The 22671-nt window shown below is 47.5% G+C and overlaps 1 protein-coding gene across 2 annotated transcripts in view; it reads right to left on the reverse strand.

Moving 5' to 3' along the window:
- The window catches only part of PLEKHD1 (pleckstrin homology and coiled-coil domain containing D1), a 63849-nt gene extending 42595 nt beyond the window's left edge, over positions 1 to 21254 (reverse strand). For both annotated transcript variants that reach the window (XM_030559701.1, XM_030559700.1), the window contains exon 1: positions 20846 to 21254. In XM_030559701.1, the coding sequence (XP_030415561.1) occupies positions 20846 to 20997 (152 nt within the window). In that variant the 5' untranslated portion in view covers positions 20998 to 21254. The remainder of the gene's footprint in view (positions 1 to 20845) is intronic.
- Between the last annotated feature and the right edge of the window lie 1417 nt (positions 21255 to 22671).

A 22671-nucleotide genomic window follows, 5' to 3' on the forward strand; every position in this document is an offset into this window, starting at 1 on the left:
AGCTTACAATCTAAATAGTAAAGACAGACACAGGGTGGAGGAAGGGGCAGGACAAACAGAGCAAATAATGTGATGGCAGCAAATGGCATGTTAGTGCTGTCATAACCTTAGTCCCAGATTTGGACCTTAGCGTCCAAACTATGGGGGTTAGCATGAAAACCTCCAAGCTTAGCTACCAGCTTGGACCTGGTACTTGCTGCCACCACCCAAAAAATTAGAGTGTTTTGGGGCACTCTGGTCCCCCTGAAAAACCTTCCCTGGGGACCCCAAGACCCAAATCCCTTGAGTCTCACAACAAAGGGAAATAATCCTTTTTCCCTTCCCCCCTCCAGGTGCTCCTGGAGAGATACACAGACACAAGCTCTGTGAATCCAAACAGAGTGACTCCCCCTCTCCGTTTCCAGTCCTGGAAACAAAAGCACTTTCCTCTTCACCCAGAGGGAATGCAAAATCAGGCTAGCAAATCCAACACACACAGATCTCCCCCCTGATTTCTTCCTCCCACCAATTCCCTGGTGAGTACAGACTCAATTTCCCTGAAGTAAAGAAAAACTCCAACAGGTCTTAAAAGAAAGCTTTATATAAAAAGAAAGAAAAATACATACAAATGGTCTCTCTGTATTAAGGTGACACAATACAGGGTCAATTGCTTAAAAGAATATTGAATAACAGCCTTATTCAAAAAGAATACAAATCAAAGCACTCCAGCACTTATATTCATGCAAATACCAAAGAAAAGAAACCATATAACTTACTATCTGATCTCTTTGTCCTTACACTTAGAAACAGAAGACTAGAAAGTAGAAACTACTTCTCCAAAGCTCAGAGAAAGCAGGCAGGCAGAAAACAAAGACTCAGACACAAACTTCCCTCCACCCAAAGTTGAAAAAATCCGGTTTCCTGATTGGTCCTCTGGTCAGGTGCTTCAGGTGAAAGAGACATTAACCCTTAGCTATCTGTTTATGACACGTCCCCCCAAATTGCAGACAGTGGGGAAGCTCACTGGCGGCGATTTCCTTCTAGAACCTTAAAATAAACAGATTACTACAACACATGCACCTTTACATATACTACTAAGTATATAACTAACAGACTTTTACATTTTAAGAACACTTTTTAACTACTGAATTTTGGGAAACTCACGGGAGAGTGCATCAGCTACTTTGTTAGAAGCTCCTGTGATGTGCTGAATTTCAAAATCAAAATCTTGGAGAGCTAAACTCCAACGAAGAAGTTTCTTGTTGTTCCCCTTGGCAGTATGAAGCCACTTTAGTGCAGCATGGTCAGTTTGTAGTTGGAACCGCCGTCCCCAAACATATGGGCGTAGCTTTTCCAGGGCGTACACAATGGCATAGCATTCCTTTTCACTGACTGACCAGTGACTTTCCCTCTCAGACAGTTTCTTGCTGAGAAACACGACAGGATGGAAGTTGTGATCTGTTGCTTCCTGCATGAGCACTGCTCCTATACCATGCTCAGATACATCTGTGGTTACTAGGAATGGCTTGTCAAAGTCCGGGGCCCTGAGCACAGGGTCAGACATGAGCGTTGCCTTAAGTTGGGTAAAGGCCTTTTGACACTCATCAGTCCACTTAACTGCATTTGGCTGGGTCTTTTTGGTCAGGTCTGTCAATGGGGCAGCGATTTGGCTGCAGTGTGGTACAAATCGCCTGTAGTATCCGGCCAAGCCTAAGAAGGATTGGACCTGCTTCTTGGACCGTGGGACAGGCCACTTTTGGATAGCATCCACCTTGGCCTGTAGGGGGTTTATGGTTCCTCAACCCACCTGGTGCCCCAGGTAAGTCACTCTGTTTTGGCCTATTTGACACTTTTTGACCTTAACAGTTAGTCCTGCCTGCCTGATGCGCTCAAAGACCTTTTCCAGGTGTAGTAGGTGTTCGGGCCAGGAGTCTGAAAAAATGGCCACATCATCGAGGTAGGCAACTGCAAATTCTCCCAGTCCAGCTAGTAGACCATCTACCAGCCTCTGGAAGGTGGCGGGTGCATTTCGAAGGCCGAAAGGAAGGACATTGAATTCATACACCCCCGCATGGGTGACGAATGCTGACCTCTCCTTGGCAGGTTCATCTAGCGGTACTTGCCAGTACCCCTTGGTTAAGTCTATTGTAGAGATGAACTGGGCACGTCCCAACTTTTTCAATAGCTCATCGGTGCGTGGCATTGGATAGTTGTCCGGACGAGTTACCGCATTTAGCTTACGGTAGTCCACGCAAAAGCGTATTTCCCCATCTGGTTTGGGTACCAGAACCACTGGAGATGCCCTTGCACTGGTAGATGAGCGGATTATACCCATCTGTAGCATGTTCTGGATCTCCCGTTCTATAGCAGCTTGGGCATGAGGAGACACCCGGTAGGGTGGGGTTCTGATTGGGTGAGCATTACCTGTATCAATGGAGTGGTATGCCCGTTCAGTCCGTCCTGGGGTGGCTGAGAACAATGGGGCGAAGCTAGTGCACAGCTCCTTGATTTGTCGCCGCTGCAGACGTTCCAGGGTGGTTGAGAGGTTCACCTCTTCCATGCCACCGTCTTTTTTCCCGTCGTAGTAGACACCTTCAGGCCACTCAGCATCATCTCCCTGGACTGTAAACTGACAAACCTGTAAGTCTCTGGAATAGAAAGGCTTGAGAGAATTAACATGGTACACTTTAGGCTTTAGTGAGGAATTGGGAAATGCTATGAGGTAGTTTACAGTTCCCAGGTGCTCTTGGATGGTGAATGGCCCTTCCCATGATGCTTCCATCTTATGGGCCTGTTGCGCCTTCAAGACCATAACCTGGTCTCCTACCTTGAAGGAACGTTCTCTGGCATGTCTGTCATACCAGGCCTTTTGCTCTTCTTGAGCATCCTTTAGGTTCTCTCTAGCAAGGGCTAAAGAGTGTTGGAGGGTGCTTTGTAGGTTGCTTACAAAGTCCAGAATGTTAGTTCCTGGAGAAGGCGTAAACCCCTCCCATTGCTGCTTCACCAACTGTAATGGCCCCTTAACCTCGTGACCATACACAAGTTCAAATGGTGAAAACCCTAAACTGGGATGTGGTACAGCCCTGTAGGCAAACAGCAACTGCTGCAACACTAGGTCCCAATTATTGGAGAATTCGTTGATGAATTTTCGTATCGTGGCCCCCAAAGTTCCATTGAACCTTTCCACCAGGCCATTGGTTTGATGGCGGTACAGGGTGGCAACCAAGTGATTCACCCCATGAGTTTCCCACAGTTTTTCCATGGTCCCTGCCAGGAAATTAGACCCTGAATCTGTAAGGATGTCGGAGGGCCAACCTACCCTGGCAAAGATGTCTGTTAGGGCCAGGCACACAGTGTTAGCCCTGGTGTTGCCTAGAGCGACTGCTTCTGGCCATCGGGTAGCAAAGTCCACTAAAGTCAGTACGTACTGCTTTCCTCTGGGCGTCTTTTTTGGGAAAGGACCCAGAATATCCACAGCTACTCGCTGAAATGGGACCTCAATTATGGGGAGTGGCTGGAGAGGGGCCTTGACCTGGTCTTGAGGCTTTCCCACTCTTTGGCATACCTCACAAGACCGGACATACTTGGCAACATCCTTGCCCATCCCCTCCGAGTGGAAGGACTTCCCCAACCGGTCCTTGGTTCTGTTCACCCCAGCATGGCCACTGGGATGATCATGGGCTAAGCTTAAGAGCTTCCCCCAGTACTTAGTTGGAACCACCAACTGTTTTTGCGGCTACCATTCTTCCCGGTGTCCACCAAAAAGAATTTCCTTGTATAAAAGTCCTTGGTCTATAACAAACCGGGATCGATTAGAAGAGCTGAGAGGCGGTGGGGTGCTCCGTGCCGCCGCCCAAGCTTTCTGAAGGCTGTCATCTGCTTCCTGCTCAGTCTGGAACTGTTCCCTTGAGGCTGGGGTCACCAGTTCTTCCTCAGACTGTGGACTTGGGCTTGGTCCCTCTGGAAGCGATGTAGGTGATGGGGTTGTTTCCGTTGCTGGTGTACCGCTCTCCGCTGGTGCACCTGAGGTTATTTCAGGCTCTGGCTGAGCCTTTTGGGTATGGCTGTCTGTTGCTTCTGCCAGTTTTGGCTCGCTGGCGCCCTCTGGCTTTGAGTTTGAAGATGTGGTTGCACTAGCTCGTGCTGGTTGCTGTTCTAGTTCCGGGCCTGGGACTGGAGATGCTGTGGCTGTTTCAGTGGTAGGCATGGAATCCGGGTCCACTACCTCTGTCTGGGTCTCTGGTAACAGAGACGGGGCCTCTGTGGACGGCTCAGGAACAGGAATGGGTCTGGAAGCTTGCCTGGTTTGGCTACGGGTAACCATTCCCACTCTCTTGGCCCGCCTCACCTGGTTGGCCAAGTCTTCCGCCAGTAGCATGGGGATAGGATAATTGTCATAGACTGCAAAAGTCCACATTCCTGACCAGCCTTTGTACTGGACAGGCAGCTGAGCTGTAGGCAAGTCTACAGCTTGTGACATGAAGGGGTAAATTGTAACTTTGGCCTTTGGGTTGATGAATTTGGGGTCAACAAAGGATTGGTGGATAGCTGACACTTGTGCCCCCGTGTCTCTCCACGCAGTAACCTTCTTTCCGCCCACTCTCAAATTTTCCCTTCGCTCCAAGGGTATTTGAGAGGGATCCTGGCCTGGGGATCTTTGGTGTGATGGTGGTGTAATGAATTGCATTCGCATGGTGTTCTTTGGACAGTTGGCCTTGATATGTCCCAGTTCATTACACTTAAAGCATCTTCCATCTGATGGGTCACTGGGCCGAGGTGAGTTACTGGAGACTGGTGAGGTGGAAGGGTAGGGTGTCTGTGGCTTTACTTGGGTGGTATGTGGGGTCTTTGGCTGTCCTCGGTTGTAGGGTTAATGGTCTGTGTGCCCCCTGGGGTAATCGTTCCCCTTGACAGTAGCTTTCTTGCTTTCTGCCAGTTCCATCCATTTGGCTCCAATCTCCCCCGCCTCAGCGAGATCTTTGGGTTTTCCATCTTGTATGTACCGTGTGATGTCTTCAGGAACACCATCCAAGAACTGCTCCATTTGTATGAGGAGGTGCAGTTCTTCCAAGGTTTGAACGTTGTTTCCTGTTATCCAGGCCTCATAGTTTTTTGCAATGTAGTAGGCGTGTTTGGGAAATGACACCTCTGGTTTCCACTTTTGGGTTCTGAAGCGCCCACGGGCATGATCTGGGGTTATCCCCATTCTGTATCTGGCCTTGGTTTGAAAAAGTTTATAGTCATTCATTTGCTGCTTAGGCGTTTCGGCTGCCACCTCTGCTAAAGGTCCACTGAGCTGTGGCCTTAATTCTACCATGTACTGGTCTTCGGGGATGCTGTACCCAAGACAGGCTCTTTCAAAATTTTCCAAGAAGGCCTCGGTGTCATCACCTGCCTTGTAGGGGGGAAATTTCCTGTGCTGTGGAGCAATAATTGGCGCCGGGTTGTTAGGGTTGGCTGGCACATGCAGCCCAGCTTTTGCCAACTCCAGTTCATGTTTTCTCTGTTTTTCCTTCTCTTCCATTTCTTTTTGGTGTTTTTCCATGTCTCGGCGGTGGGCCAACTCTTCTTCTGCTTGTTTCCTTCGGTAGGCCACCTCTTCTTCTTCTAGTTTTCTTTTGTGTGCTGCCTCTAAGGCTGCCAGTTTGATGCTTTCTTCCTTTTCTTTCAGCTCCATCTCTTTTTGTTTTATTTCTAGTTCCTGTTTGTGTTTTTCCATCTCTCGCCTGTGTTCAGCTTCTTCGATTTGTTCTTCGGCCTCAATTTTTGCCTTAGAAGTCATGGTTCCTGTTTTCTTGTGTTGGGGTGCCCTCCGGTGTTTATCTTCTGAACTGCAGGTTCTCTGTTGCCTCCTGAAGTCTGCCTAGCAACAGTGCCTTTAGCTAATCTTCAATGTTAAGTAAACCTGAAAAACCACTTTATTTGCATGTATATAGTGCTGGTATGACTCTCAATGGGAGTGCAATTGTGTGACAAAAGACTCTTAATAGCACCTTAATGGCTTCTTGCTTAACATGCAAGCCACAAACTGCCAGAGAGAGCAGGAAAAAAAAATTCTCTCTGGTTCCCTTTTAAAACCAAACTTTTTCTCTCTGCTAAAAAGCCCTTAGCAGAGAAGAGAAAAATATAATATTCCTACTGGCTTCTGGATTCTGTCTATATGCCAACCGCTGCTACACCATGTCATAACCTTAGTCCCAGATTTGGACCTTAGCGTCCAAACTATGGGGGTTAGCATGAAAACCTCCAAGCTTAGCTACCAGCTTGGACCTGGTACTTGCTGCCACCACCCAAAAAATTAGAGTGTTTTGGGGCACTCTGGTCCCCCTGAAAAACCTTCCCTGGGGACCCCAAGACCCAGATCCCTTGAGTCTCACAACAAAGGGAAATAATCCTTTTTCCCTTCCCCCCTCCAGGTGCTCCTGGAGAGATACACAGACACAAGCTCTGTGAATCCAAACAGAGTGACTCCCCCTCTCCGTTTCCAGTCCTGGAAACAAAAGCACTTTCCTCTTCACCCAGAGGGAATGCAAAATCAGGCTAGCAAATCCAACACACACAGATCTCCCCCCTGATTTCTTCCTCCCACCAATTCCCTGGTGAGTACAGACTCAATTTCCCTGAAGTAAAGAAAAACTTCAACAGGTCTTAAAAGAAAGCTTTATATAAAAAGAAAGAAAAATACATACAAATGGTCTCTCTGTATTAAGGTGACACAATACAGGGTCAATTGCTTAAAAGAATATTGAATAACAGCCTTATTCAAAAAGAATACAAATCAAAGCACTCCAGCACTTATATTCATGCAAATACCAAAGAAAAGAAACCATATAACTTACTATCTGATCTCTTTGTCCTTACACTTAGAAACAGAAGACTAGAAAGTAGAAACTACTTCTCCAAAGCTCAGAGAAAGCAGGCAGGCAGAAAACAAAGACTCAGACACAAACTTCCCTCCACCCAAAGTTGAAAAAATCCGGTTTCCTGAATGGTCCTCTGGTCAGGTGCTTCAGGTGAAAGAGACATTAACCCTTAGCTATCTGTTTATGACAAGTGCCGGGACTGATTTTATTGGGGAGTGCATTACGAAGGGATCAGCTAAATGGAAAAAAAGAGAAAGGAAGGGTAGAGGTGAGGGGAATGAGACAGGGAAGGAGAAGGTGAGAGGGGCAGGTGTGGAGTGAAGCTGAAGGTGAAGAGACTAGGGGGTGAGAGGAGGGTTGGAGCAAACAGCCACTTAGCACAGGGACAGAGAAAGCCCTGTCAACACCGTAGAAAGTTCTCTGAATGTCCGGAGGTCCCTGCTTTGGCCTCTTCTGCCCCTGCCACCTGGAGTCAGGCTGGATTGTCTCTGCGATTTTTCCCAAAAGACACATGGGGGATGCAAGCCCTGGACACTACTGCCCTCACACTGTGTGTGGGGTCTGCCCTACACGGTTCTGTGCTAGGTGAAAGGGTGGACCCTGATGGGCCCCATTTTACCCCCTCCCTCTAGTGTAGAGGAGAGGAGCCCTAGCATCCTAGACCTCTTAAATAACGAATAATAATCATTAATAACTGCATTCTTTGCACAATTCTTGCACCTTCCTCTGAAGCATTGGGTGCTGGCCACTGTCTGAGACCGGATACTAGGCTAGATGGACAATGACTCTGATCCAGAATGGCAGCTCCTATTTAACACACTGTGCCCACCACTGCAATGCAGATGTCTATCAGGTGGAACTAACAGCTGTGTCCTAGTACAGGGAGATGCCAGCAACACTATGCAGCAGTTTAAGACACCAAGTGAACAATAATCTCCTACCCCACTGAAATTGCAGCAAGAATTTTGAATTAGGCAGAATGTAATTATCCAGCTTGGAATTTGGTCAGCGCTTCATCTTCTGAAAAGTGCCATGAGAGCTTTAACAATGGCCAGCGGGTCAGTGCCCTGGCTTCACACCCAAAAGTTCTGTGAACATAACAAACATTTTGAGAGGCTTGCAAAACCTCAGACTCCAGCCCCCCCTGCCCAGGAGTATATTTTGGACTGTGTGCATTTCCAGAGTCAGGCAAGGTGAAGGCAGTTTGCTGCCTCAGCAGAACATAGCTCTTTTGATTCACACCCCCAGAGCCTCAGGCCTGGCTGGCTGCTCTGCGTTCTGTTCCCCACACAAGCACCTGCTCCTGCACTCAGTCCAGCAGTGTCTCTCTAGATCAGGGGTTGGTGACCTTTGGCACACAGCTCGCCAAGGTAAGCAACCTGGCAGGCTGGGCCGGTTTGTTTACCTGCCACATCAGCAGGTTGAGCCAATCATGGCTCCCACTGGCAGTCGTTCGCCGCTCCGGACCAATGGGGGCTGCAGGAAGCAGCAGCCAGCATGTCCCTTGGCCTGCGCCGCTTCCCACTGCCCCACTGGCCTGGAGCGGTGAATCGCGGCCAGTGGGAGCCGCAATCGGCCCAACCTGCCAATGTGGCAGGTAAACAAATTGGCTCGGCCTGCCAAGGTGCTTACCCTGGAGAGCCGCATGCCAGAGGCTGCTGACCCCTGCTCTAGATCTAAGAGCACCACTCAGGGTAAACTCACTGCTTACTGATCACAGGGTCAAAGAAGGGTCAGTGGTTGTGGTGGCTCCCTCTACAACAAATCATTTGAACAGAAACTGTTGACCACCGCTTCATTCTCACGCACCTGTTCCCCTCCCAGCAGTTACTAATTTCTCAATTTACTTCTCAGAGGAGTCTTAGCAACACCATTCCTCCAGCTGGTAACACAATGGCTGGCCTCATCTGTAGCCACTGTCAATGCTTTGTTGTACACTAGCTAACAGATGGCGATGTATGAGCAGAGCAGTTAGCACACAGCACCTCACTGCTGACCTCTGAACTGTTTGCTAAATTTGCTCATTGAATATATTTTCTGCTCTTCTTACTGAAACTCAGGTTCTTCTCTCTTGTGCTTGGAGCACAAGGATTTAATAGGCTACATGCAAATTAGAATTAGAAAAAGCAAGAGCCTTCATTGGTTGAGACTAAATTAAATTGCACAAGAAGTGGAGCGAGTAAAAAACATCTTGAAACTGGAAAATCTCAGTCCTGAGGCCAGTGAGAAATGACAAGGGGCTAAATGTTTTCTCTTCCCTTAGTATTTCTAAAGATCTCAGGCTTATCCTGGTAATTATTATTGTGTTATAGCTGTGTCCAAGATGTGCTAGGTGCTGGGCTGCCCAGCTGGCTCACTGCACTTTCAGTGGATCTTGACAACACCCTCGCAGGCATCTCTAGAAACTTCAGGTGTATCCCATGAGTTACCTACTGACCCATGTCAGGGACCAGGGTTTACACTAATCCCTAGGGACAGCATGGGGAAGGACTGAGGGACCCAGAGAAGGGAGGGGACTGAGGCATCCCCATGGCTCTAGCACTTGGCCATTACTGTTTCAAAAAGATCAAAGCCCATTTGCCAAAGCTGAACATGTCTCTATGTGACCCCCTTCTGATGCAGTGGTTCCATTTAGGTTTCACCTCTGGGTGATGGGATTTTCCAATACATTTACACTAATGGAAAATGCATCAGCATTTACTGCTGCAGCAGCTCCAGACCTGCTGGCAGCCAGGGATTCATTCTACCTTGCTAACTCTAAAGTGCCCTGTCATGGTGCCCAGGCAAGACATCAGAAATATCCATACCTGCTGACTAGATAGTTTTGATCCCGAAGCTCTTTGCCCCAGTCCTTTGTTCCCCTCCACTGCATGCCAGCATCCTAGCTATTTCTTTGTTTCATCCACCTGTTACCCTTGATCATTAACCCAGACTGTAAGCTCTTTATGTCAGGGGCTGTCTTTTTATTACAAGTTTCTACAGTGTCTAGCACTGAGGACTCGATGCCCGATTTGGATCTTGCACCAGTTCTGCAACAAATTAAAAATATATATATTTTTGAACAGGTCTTCTCCTGCAGGGCTTGCAACTCAAACACTGCAGCACTCTGCTAGCACATGGAAATCAGAACATGAAACTGACTAGCCACAAAAACAAAATGGAGTGGTCTATTGCACTGAGAAAAATGCAGGCAGCAAACAGTGTAAGCGGTGAAAAGTACATTAATTTTTTAAAAATTATTTCAGTTTCAACATCAGGTGTTATTTGCAACACAAGTAAAGACATTTTATTAAGTATGTGCAATTCACAAGTCAGCAGAGCCCTGTCCTCCCCTTTAAATCCAAGCTCTATAGTGCAGTATTCGGTTTTTGGCTGCTTAGTACTCCCAATAATCCCTATGATTTAGATTTTGCTCTGAGAAAACAGAGATGAGTTCTGAGCAGTGCTGTGCTTCTGGGGGATTAAAGTCCTGACCTCCGAGAGGTTGACAGAATACAGAGGTATTTGGAATGATAAATAAATGAAATAGAATTCAATGACAAATAATACAACAACGCATGTGAATAATAAAAGAAAAGAAAAGAAAACCATTTTAACCTGGGTTATTGATGGGCACCTCATGACATGTTACACGCATATCTCATGGTCTCTCCCTACAAGGGAGGCTATTGTCAGTAAGATTGCCACTTTACAACCATTGGCCCCTAGGACAAAGTCATGACATCACTATGTAAGGACCCTGAAGGGGGGGTGACTAGGGCAATGTGAAGAGGGGAATGAAAGCTCCAGAGAAGCATGGGGGCTGTGAGACACACACTGAGCCATAGGAAGTAGGTAGGGACATCTTGGGGAATGGGAGGAAGCGGGAGTGGTGGGGAGACAGGACAAGATTGTGGGAGGAGCAGGAAGGGAGACAGACTGGCAGGAGAATGAACGTGAAGGTGAGGGTCAGGAGAGAACTTCCCATCCTCCAAATGTGACACTGCCATTGGGCACCTCCGACCATTTGCCTGCGGAACCTCTCTTTTAAATCCACCCCTGGCTGATGGGTCCCTAAAATCATATCTCCAGCATTAGGCCCATATCACGAATGTCAGAAACAAATGGCTAGATGTCTCCCTAGTGTGACTTTACTGAATTCACTTGCATTACACCAAGGTTGAATTAGGCTCAGCAAGCCAGATTCCCCTTGCACATCAATGTCACTGAAAGAATTTGACCCAGTTGTTTTATGTCACTTGGAAGCCGCATGCCCAGCTCTCAGATTGGTTCCAGCTGCCATATTTGTTTCTAGCTCCAGCCAATCTCAAGGTAATGGCCACTGAAACCATGTTGCAATTAAAGTAGGGATGGAGAAGAAATGATAGCAACCAGAGTTATGGGACTCAGGTGAAGGTCAAAGGTGTTGTGCTCTTCTAGGGCAAAGCTACATCCCATTGAGAAGCTGAGATCCCTGATCTCCGGTGACAAAGTATCTTTTTTCTAGCACTGATGGCTAATGAGGTTGGTTAGTTAATGTCTGCAAAGTGTTTTGTGGAGATAATGGGCCACACACTAAGTATCAGGATCATCAGACTTTAAAACAGTCACTGGGGCTTTAGTTTAGCAGTGCTTTTTTGGCACTGGTCCAAGATTAAATATAGCAAGTCCCAGATACTGGAGCAGTATCATTTGCATTCCCTGAGGATATCCCAGGAACACTTGGACAAGAGTGGCCTGAAAAACAAGTTAACTCAGAGGCGGCAGCACCTGTCATTTCTTCTGCCCCTCGGGATAGATATAGGCTTTCCTTGCCTGTCTTATGTTCTAGTGAGTTCCAGCTGGTGAAGGGTACCTCAGAGAAGGCCATGTGATGGGGAACAGGTGTACAGATCAACTAAACAACACACCAGGAGGTGGGAGCTTTTGCCTAACATTGTTTTCTCTCCCTCCAAGGCAGGGAGCCAGCTGCAGCAGTCCTTTTTGGGGCAGTCACACAGTAAAAATCATTCCTTACAACATCTACATTTGGACATCCATGGTGTGCTTTAAGGAACATTTTTTTTAAAAAATCACCATGCAAGTTGCCTGTGATTTTCAGAGCTGATGAGAGCTCTGAAGGCTGATGGCTTCTGTTTATCCACAGAGCAGCTACAGGAACAGCAGCAACTTCTCAATCCCGCTTCAGCTCAAACCTGACTCCTGAGCTGGAGGGACCACGTCCAATGAGGAGAGGGGAATTCACTCTCCAAGGCCCATTAACGACCTTGACCTCTGCTGAAATGGCCAACACGGTGCCAGTCAGGGGTGGTGGATTTTGGATAGGGAGCTCACATTTGTCCACTGGGAGTTGGATTGAGACCCTCCAGCTCTCAGTTATGTTCCTCGTAGGTCACCAAATAGCTGCGAGAGGGTAACAGCTTGCAGGCACTGCCAGCTTAGGCCTCGATCCTGCAATAGTTAGAGCATAGTGGGCTGCTGCCCTTACACAGAGCCCCATCTCTTGCAATGGGCTCCACATGGACCCAGTAGGCTGTCCACCTGCTACCACCTGCAGGATCAGAGCCCTAGGCAGGAGTCAGGCAGGCAACTTAAGGCGGGGAAGCCTCTTCATCACTTCTAATCCCTTCAGTCCCCTGTGAATAAATATTCACCAACTGCCACTGTTTTTTCTGAGCTGCTAGTACCTGTAGTGGCCATCCTGCTGGAAAGCCAGGCCATGTGCAACCTCAGCTGTATTAGCTCCCAGGGGAAATCAAGACTTGGTACTCCCTCCTAATTGCTCCATGTGCGTTCCAGCTCAACAACACCCTGGGACCCTGCCTGCCTCTCTCCTGGGTCTGCTCAGCCACCTTCAGCAGGCAGCAGAGGGTCGATTTACTTGTTGGAGATATTGGGAGGCCTGGCATCCTGGGGACGGGTCTGGTTGGTCAGCAGGTGGTAGCAGATGGTCAGGCTGCTGAGAGCATACAGGTAACGCTGGAGATGGGGATGAAAAGGACACACTTCTGCCCTGCTCTCCTATTGATGTGCCCCTCAATGCAGTGATAAGTCTTGTGCATTTCACTGTGGCTCCACTCCCACCATCGGCATTAGTGATGTAGTGTCCATGGCAGGGAAAGGGGTTGAGCTGCTAGTTGGGGCTCATGGGAGGAATAAGCAGCTGCAGGCAGAAGAGGGGGAATCACAAGTTAGGCAGCAGAAATTTCTCTCCAAAGTTGCTCCGTACCACAGCAGTCACCCAACTTGGACTTGACTGGTCAAAAGCACAGGCCGTGTCCAGTCAGGGAACCAAGACTCTGCTTCTCCCTCAGGGGGCTGCTGGCAAAAGAGCTTTTTTCCACTGAAAGATGTTGCATTGCCTGGATCATTAATCTCTCCTCCTCCTCCTGGCTGGAGAGGCTGCTGCTAATATCACTTCAGATGATTGCTTATACGAAGCACAGCACACAGATGTCACAATAATGATGGATGAACTCAGGCTGTCAGCTTTGTTCCAGTACCAGACTTCCCCGTCACTCTGGATCAGTAACAGAGACAAGCAACCAAATGAAATAACTTGGGCTTTGCCATAATATACGTGGAGAGGCTGGTCGATTGAGACGGCCCTTATATCTTCTGTTTCTCCCTATAGCTCTCTGATCTCTGCAAGAGTCTTCACCTGATTCTCCACTGACTTGTACCCTTGGCAGTTATTTACACCTGTGCAAAGTGGGTGTAAGTTGCTACTGTTCTGATCTTGTGTAAATGACTAGATCGGGGTAAAGCAGTGGAGAATCAGGTCCATTCTCGCTATCTATACACAAAGGGCCAAATCCAGGAGTCTTTATACAGGCAAAGCTCCCATTGACTTCAGCAGGAGTTTAGCCTAAGCCAGCACTGTGGGATTTGGTCCATGTGCCCCCAGCTCATTCCGTCACAAGCACTTAGTGTGATGGAGCCGGGTGTTGCCAATGAAGATTCTTCAGGGGGTCAGAAACTGAATTCCTCCTTATACTGGTAGATGGATTAATTACCACTGAACTGTGTTTGCTCCATTCCAACCCCTGGCTTTGATAGTCCCAGGACAAGAAAGAGCATTTCCGCAATTGATGGGGACAGAGGAGGTGGGGAGGGTAGTGTGCTGTATGTACATATGGAGAGTGATGGGAGGGCTGCATAATGAAATGCTAACTAAGGCAACTTATCTAGGAAAACTGGTTTCTCCAGCTGGCCTGCATCCAACATTTGCTGACACTCTGCTCCAAATGACAGATGCTCTGACCTCAGAAGGTCTCCCCCTACTTGCTTTTTAACCTTGCTCTCCCCTCCACCCAAATTGGCTCCTATGGTCTGGCTATAACTGTACAGGGTCTAGATGAGGTGGAAGGTGGCTAGTATCTCAGCGTTCCAACATAAAATGTGTTAATTATTAACCCCAAGTCCTCCTGCATGCTGCATCCAGTTAGACCTACTTTCTTTGGCAAGGTCCCTGGGCTCTGCAGCTCTCTGGTGCAGCAGGCTGGGAGCTCTGAGGCATCTTCATTTACATTTAAAATTTAAGTTTTTAATTAAATATGAAAAATTAATAATAAAATCAGGTCTCTATCCCTTCTGTTTATTTTAATAGCAAATTCTCCTCCGGGAGAGGGTTGTTTGTGACAGGATAAGGGAAATAGTTAACCCTGTAGAAACCAGATCGCTGAGTTTTTGAGTTAATAACCCTTTGAGATGCCATGCGGCAGTTCACGCCTCTCCAAACTATTATTTCAGGCAGTCTGCAAACTCAGGAAGAAAAACACTGCTATAGTCTATGTATCCTGTTCTCAAGATTATTTTCACAACCACGAGGACCAGAATTTTTACAAAATGAAATCTTGGATGCTTCAACACATTTCTGTGGTCAAAAGGTGAATTGTGTGTCAAATTCCATGTGTGGAATCACCAAATCGGAACTCCATCAGCCCTGCCCCATTATAGGATCATAGTATTCAGGAATGAGATCCCATTAGATCAGCGATTCTCAAAGTGTGGCCCATAAAAGGCTGGTGATCTGCAAGATATTTCCAGGTGGCCCACACAACTGATTCTGCAACAAAGATGGAATCTGTGTTGGTCTTCAAGCAGTGACAGTTCCTGCTAGATGCAGCTCTTCTAATAAACCTCCAGAGACTGTTTAGGCCAACTAGACTCCAAACAAAATTAATTCTTCTTTGCATCCTGTGCGGCAGCTTCATGGCTCCCTTAATCAACTGTTGTAAATTCAACCATGATCCAAAGTGAGAGATAGCAAACCACTGAGAAGGACAGAGCCAAAAAGCATCCGTCATCTGGGGAGACTGGGGCATTGAGCACTGCTGGAAAGAGGGTTAATTTGGTCCTAACAGATGTAAAGTCCTTTATGTATGGAGAGTAGATAAATAGCAGAGGTACAAGGTGGAGATAGGTAACTGTGCCCCTGCACTCATTGCATTGCATTTAACCTAACTTCTTGCCACTGGGGTATTACATTTTCCTATAGGAAGGTTGGGGTTGGAAAAGGAGATGGTTCATGAGAAGGTCCTTCTGAAGGAGTAATCCACAACATGAAAGGGTTTATTACCACTGTAATAATGAGGGGCCTGATCCTGTGCGGTGCTGAGTGCCACCAACTCCACCTAACTTCAAAGGGAAGTCAAGACACTCAGTGCCTTGTGGGCCTGGGCTCGATATCATCAAATCCATCCCCATACATGCGTATGACTGACCCTTGATCCTGGATGGACCTCTGTGCAGGTGGACTCCTGCAGCCCCCCAGAGCCCCACTGAAGTCAATAGGACATGGGGCAGGTGCAAGGGCCTGCTCATACATACAGGTTTGCAGAAGCAGGACTTTAGATACTCCCCTCAAACATACCAGCTTGGCGCTGGCTCCACGTGCACACTCCACTCTAGTAGCAGCAAAGGGGACTCAGGAGATCTGGGCTGTTCCTTACGCTGCAATATAATTTCTTGGTTGACCTTGGGCAAGTCACTTCACCTTTTGGTTTCTCAGCTCCTGGTCTACAATATAGGCTTGATGAGAATATTCCCCTGCATCACAGTGGGGGTTGTGAGGATGAATCAAATGTGAGTGAGGCACTCAGCCATCATGGTGATAAGTGCTGTAAAAATGCCGGCTGCCGCTGTTTGACCCAAGCAGCCAGTCAAAGTTTGGGGCCCAGTGGGTGTTCCAGTTGGAGCAGTTCGTGGCAGTCAGGCATTTCTCTGTAGGTTCTTTGTAAATCAAATTGCACCAAAATCCTGTGTCTCTGAACTCCAAAGGAATCAAACAGTGGGAAACAGCTCCTTTTGCTCACAGCACCAACACCACTGTTTTCAGCCTGCAACTTGACCCAAAAACCTCTCCCCAGGTTTCTTCCACATGCTTTTAGCTGCTCCTTCAGGCTGCCTCTGCCTCTGTTCTGGTCAAACCTCAGTGTCTGTGAGATCTCTCTTCCCCACCTACCCACAGCCCTACTGAAAATAATATTCAGCCCAGAGCTCCGGGGCAGGTGCACACACAGCTATTGTCTAAGGTTATGTCTACACTAGCACTTGTGTCAGTGTAACTTATGTAACTCAGGGTGTAAAACACCCCCCCTCTGAGAGATGTTCTCCTGCTGACATCGCTACCGCCACTCACTCAGGGTTTGTGTTAATTATGCCGGTAGGAGAGCTCTCTCCCATCAGCACAGAGTGGCTACACACAAGACCTCACAGTGGTGCAGCTGCAGCAGTAGGGCTGTGTTGTTGTAAGGTCTCTAGTGTAGACATGGCCTTACGTGGGGCTTATGCTTACAATGGATCCTAAATGAAGGGTGAGTTCACACCTACCGATCTCAGTCGGGTTTTAACTCAGTCCCTAGGAAAGGCTATGGGGATGCTACAAATTACTTTGGCATGACTTATGTCACTCAGGAGTATGAATAATCCACACCCCTGTGCGACGTAAATCATACCGACCTAAGCCCGTGTGTAGACAGCTCTCTGTTGGCGGGAGAGCTCTTATGGAGGTGGAGTTATTAAGCTGATGCGAAAGCTCTCTCCTGTCAGCTTAGAGCAGTGGCTCTCAAACTTTCGTACCAGTGACCCCTTTCACATAGCAAGCCTCTCAGTGCGACCCCCCCATACAAATTAAAAACACTTTTTAATATATTAAACACTATTATAAATGCTGGCGGCAAAGAGGGGTTTGGAATGGAGGTTGACAGCTCACGATCCCCCATGTAATAACCTTGAGACGCCCTGAGGGGTCCTGACCCCCAGTTTGAGAACCCCTGGCTTAGAGCATCTTCACCAGAAGTGCTACAAAGAGGCAACTGCACCGCTGTAAGTGGTGCCATGTAGACACAGCCAAAGTTTCACCCAGCTCATAACAAGCTGATCAGTAAAATGTTGCCCATGTCTGTAGTGACCTGCCTGATCAAGTATCCCACAGACATCCCTGAGTCCTTCCTCTAAATACGTTTCTTGCCAGTCTCTCCATCAATGACCTTAGCACAACCCTATAAGCAGGAACCAACACGTGAAGTGTGCCGCTCTAGCAGGTGCACACCTTTAGCAGTGTAAACCTTCTTCCTTCATCTCCTGATCTGGTTTGTCTCCGCATCACATGATGTCATACTTCACTTAGGTTGTAGGCACCTCAAGGCCAGGAATGGGCCTTCATTTTCTGTGCAAGGTGCAATGCAAACCAGTGCTGTGTATAAATGCTAACTGGAAAATAATAGTAATAAATAATAATAATAGGATTTCATAACAACAAAGGCTTTGCCATAATCAACAGACCACTAGTGCATCTAGTCACCTGTCTCCAGCATTGACCAATAATATCCATTCATTTAAATTAAGATGAAAAACACCAGGTCCCCCTACCCTCTGAACGAACATACCTGACCAACCATGTTTTGCTATACTCGGGGTGGGTGGATTATTTCTTGAGCCTCACCATGATCAGTTTACACAAACCTGCAAGAGATTTGATTTCACAGCAAAATCTTTCTGTGCATGAAAAAGTAATGCTAGTTCTACTGAGAACTTCAAGAGCTAGCATCTTTAGGCAGAAACAGGTGACACAGCATCTTAAAATCCAACCCTCTGCAAATCCTGATGCGTGACGTGTTAAAAGCCCTGGGAGCTTTGCAAAGAGTTGCCATCTGTAATGTGCACTGATGCAAATGCACATCCAAACTGAGAGGCTTGCAGGAGGGAAGACAGCAAAAAGAAACATGGGATGGGAAAGTCTGAGAAAGATTCAGCATGCTGCAGAACTTGAAAGCCTCAGCAAGTTTATGTCCCATTTTCTTCTAGCGGTCCCTCTGACTTCCCTTTCCCTGCTCAAACTCTTTTTTGTCTTTCAGGACCCCAGTGCCACTCCAGTTCTGCTTTTCTTCCAGACTTCTTGCTTTCAGGATCCCTGTAACCTCTTGCTCCTGTGCCCCAGCCTTCCATATGCTTCACTTCCAGGCTTCTCTCTTTCCTTCCTTGGGTACATCTTCACTGCGCAGTCAGTCCAGGCTCTTATGTAGGTCCTAGCCCCAACCCCCCTACCAACCACACAGCAAACTGTCTGACCCAGGTTTGGCAGTCCTTTAAGACTGGGCTAGCTTACTCGGCTGGGTGGAGTAGGGTGTTAAAGTCTGGGATTCACTTTCATTCACTGGAATCCACCCACTTTGCAGTGAAGATGTCGACAAAAAAACCACCCAAGTGCTGACAGTTCTCCAATGCCTTCCCACAATTCTCTGCAGAGGTCAACATTTCTCCTGCAGTTGACGTAACTGACTGAAAAGAATCCTAGAGCATCTCAGTGCAAAGAACCAGAGGCTATGCCCACGGACACACATGGATAAGTACAGAAACGTGAGGACACAGTAATGCAAGTAGGGCTTTGCAACAGGGGCACTTGCCCCAGGCTAAGCAAACCTGGGTGCTCAGACCTAGGTGACAATCGCCCAAGCTAACTGCCGTGCAGACATATTGTCATGCATCTCCCCATTCTCTTCATGTCTCCTGGTTTCCTCTTGTTCCCTTTCACCATTTACCCAGCCTCCTGACTTCAGAATACCCCATCAATTCCCTTCCTTCCAAGCCTCAAATCCTTCCCATTCCTTTTCTCCCAGGGCATCTGATAGTTCCAGTTGCAGCAAACATTCCATCCCATCCCATTGCTGTCTCGCGAGTGTCTCCCCCACCTTTAGCCACCTGTGATCACTAAAATATTTACAACTCTCTGCTGAAGGGGATGACTTCTAGGAACAGAACCGTGTTAAATAAATAATGACTCAAATGTCTGATAGAGTTGGACAGTTTGGTTGAAAAAGATTCTGACTGAGAGGAAATAAGTGGGTTAAGGACTCCTTTTAATCTGCCTTGGGGGAGATCTTGCCCTTGGTTATTCTCTCTTGCTGGGAAAACACCAATCCTTGGCTCCTTTCAGTAGCACAATCACTTTTGTTTTGAAACATAATTCATGTAACAAATGTTTGTCGGGTAAGCTGTGGTTACTTATCACAAATCACCTCCCAGAAAATAACGTCTCAGTTTGCAGAAAAAATTGCAGTACACACAAGGGGGTGGGGGGACCGGGGAATCAACATTGACACGTGAAGCCACCTCTCTGACAATGTCAAATTATTTTTCTGATAACATTTCTATATATTTTCATGGGGCGGACAGCAGTTACGGCACAGAACCAGGAATTGGGAGATCTGGATTCTATTGCTGGCTCTGTCACAGTCTTCTTGTGTGGCTTTGTGCAAAAGACTTAACCACTGTGTGCCTCAGTTTCCTCAGCTGTAAAATAGGACTAGATAAATAATAACTCTGTCTTTTACAGTGGTGGCAAAGCCCCTTTCTGGGGAAGAACTGTTATCTCCTTTTTACAGAAGGGGAAGCTGAAACTCAGAAAGATTAAGTCACTTGCATAAGACCACAAAGCAAATCACTGACAGTAACAGGAGAGAAATACAGGTCTCCTGACTGCTAGGTCAAGATCTGAATGGTTAGACCACAATTTGGACTGATAATGGTATTTCCCTGCCTCTCGTAGTGTTGAAAGGCTTAATCCATTCAAGTGTGTAATGTATTGAAAGCCTTAATGGAAGGTGCATTAGAAGTGTGAAGTATTATAAGAAGAAAACGTATATGTAAATAGTCACCTTTTGTTGTTTGAGGGCCACTGGAAATTTTTTTTAAAATGTAGTGAAACTCCCACTGAAATATCACCAACTTTAAGCAAAGAACCACCCACTGCTTCTGTTGTAAAGTACATACTTTTACCCAGAGACTAAGTAACAAAAGTATAGCCCCCTACAAACTTCCTGATCATTAGTGTGCAACACACTATGCCAACTTTATAGCAACAGTGGGGATAGAACTCATACTCTCCATTTTCAGAAGCAGAAGGAGAATCTCTTTTTTCTGTTAGCAGTATAGCACCTATGACACATAGTGAAGCAGTTCTGATTCCACCCCCCCTAAAGCAGCAGTACACATACACACTAGCCAAGTATCTCAAGGAGCTTTACAAACACTAATGAATCAAGCCTCACAACTCCAGGACAAGGCAGACAAGCAACCTTGGCCCCTGTCACACAATTATCACCCTGTAACATTTGGAACCAGTTCCAATGCTGAAGTGATGCGTACATGGCACAGGGGTTAAGCAGAGCTAGAAGGAAACTGGCTGAGATGCTTTGTGTGTACAACAGTCTCAGAATGGGGGAGCTGTCCTCAGAGGTTCACACTGCTAATCTAACCCCTGCCTTTGAGTCCTCCCCATCCCACTTGGAACTTGCCTTTGTATCCTTCCCTGCTCCCCAATGGCTCTTTCAGAGGTTCACCCAAACCCATCTAATTGAACACCTGCTGTTTTATCCTCTCTGCCCCAGCTTGTCAACCCCTCAGAGGGTTTAGCTGCATATCTAGCCCTCCCCTCCCCACTTGAACTTTGCATTTTCCCCTGACCAGACAGGGAGTCCCACAGTGACAGCATCTCAGCACCGACAAATCCTGCATCTTACCTCCTGGACCATTTGGCAGACTGCCTCCCAAAGGGTCTCTTCCAGAGCACGCCATACAGCTGCACTTTGGTGCTGATATCCAAGATATCCGAGTCTGCCTGTTCCATGGACGGAGAAGGGGAGACAGAGTTGGATTTTGAAGTGAACATCATAAACAGATTTTATTCTAACTCTCCCTCTGTGCCTGGCAGGTCAGGGAATCTGATTAAATGCAACGACCCAGAAGGACATCACCAGCCACTCCAACAGAGAGACTGAGGCTATGGTTTAAATCAATAACAGGACCGCTTAGTGCTCAGGCAATAATTCTCTCCCTGATGCAGAGAGGATGAAAGTGTCTTCATTTCGTATCACTTTGTGATGCATTACGGAGAGCGGAAAGGTCCCAGCCCATGAGTCAGAGGGCTGAATAGAGCCACAGACCAGGAATACAGAGAGAGAGAGAGAGGGCGAGAGAGAGAGAGAGCACGCGCACACTCAGAAATAATGCAGCAAGCCTAATTATCTGTGTGAGACCCAGGGTGTAAGGATAGTTATTACCCTGAACACTCAGGAGCCCCAGATGGGAGTCAGAGGGGACAGTCTGCAAATTGCCAGGATTGTTTCTGTGACACATGCCCCCAAAGTCTTGTGCCTGGTCATGAGTTCTTTTGATTGGGTCGTGGAGCAAGGTGAGCAGAGTGGGTGTGAATCAGTGAGCTCCAATCAGACTTCCTCATCTATTTGGCGAGGTTTCCTTTTTGTGCCAGTCTAGAAGCCAGTGGGTAGGGTTCACATGCTCACTCTGGTTTGAACGGGTATTGTCCGTGACACCAGTCTCATTCTTCCTTAAAGGGCCATTGCCAGCAATAAAATATATTATACAACTTGACAATTCCAGCTCTGGGACTTGGGACACATTATCCCTTCTGCTGCTTCAAGGTGAGCTTCACCACTCCATTCATCTCCTCTGACTCCATCGCCAAGGAACAGCTCCCCAGCCATCGCGCACCCCACGCAAAGTCCACCCAAGAGACACTTCTTCCTCAATGCTCACAAGAAACCACAGAATAATGTTGTTCCAAGTTCCTGCATCCTGCCTTCTCTGTCTGTCTCTGACATCGTTAGATCTTTCCGGAGGGATTGCCTTGGTTTTGTCTTGCCCAGTGCTGAGAGCACATTGATGGCAGCATCTAACAAATGATAAAGACAAGAAGTTAGAAGTATTATATTAATAATGTAACCATTCTGTCCCTCTGAGTTGGCAGCAACAAGGGCAGGGTTCAATATCCAGGGGTTCCGTTTCAATAACACAATGCAAAACCGCCTCGAGCCCCCACCCAGTGATCTGGGACAATTACATACCACCCCCCCAGGCGCCTCTAGGAGGCAATACTTCCCCACTCGCAAGCACGGAGTCCGAGTGTAGCAAAATCCTTTTAATAAAGGAGGGAAACAATGCGGCATCATGTTGGAGAAACACCTCAAACAGGATTATAACACAAACCATAAGCAAAAACCCACCTCCAAGTACATTTGGCAATGTCCTTTCCCCCTTAGGGTCTTAAGTCCAATCACCCCAAAGTCCAACAACCTGAAAGTCTCTGGTCAGAGCCACCCCAGAGTTCAAAAGTTTATCTGCAGATTTTTACACCCCCCCCAGCCTGGGTGGAAATGGGGGCGGGGCACACACAGGGTGGTAAGGGGCATCTTACATGGGCCAGGGCCAACTGCTCTGCCTCTCTGTGGAGTTCTGCTGCAGCCTTCATCACGACCAACTCCACTACATCGGTTGTGCCGCTCCTCCAGCCGACCCGTGAGCCACTCCAGCCGTCCCCGCAAACCGC

This window comes from Gopherus evgoodei, chromosome 4 (genome assembly GCF_007399415.2).
Source record: "Gopherus evgoodei ecotype Sinaloan lineage chromosome 4, rGopEvg1_v1.p, whole genome shotgun sequence".
NCBI classification, from domain to species: domain Eukaryota; kingdom Metazoa; phylum Chordata; order Testudines; family Testudinidae; genus Gopherus; species Gopherus evgoodei.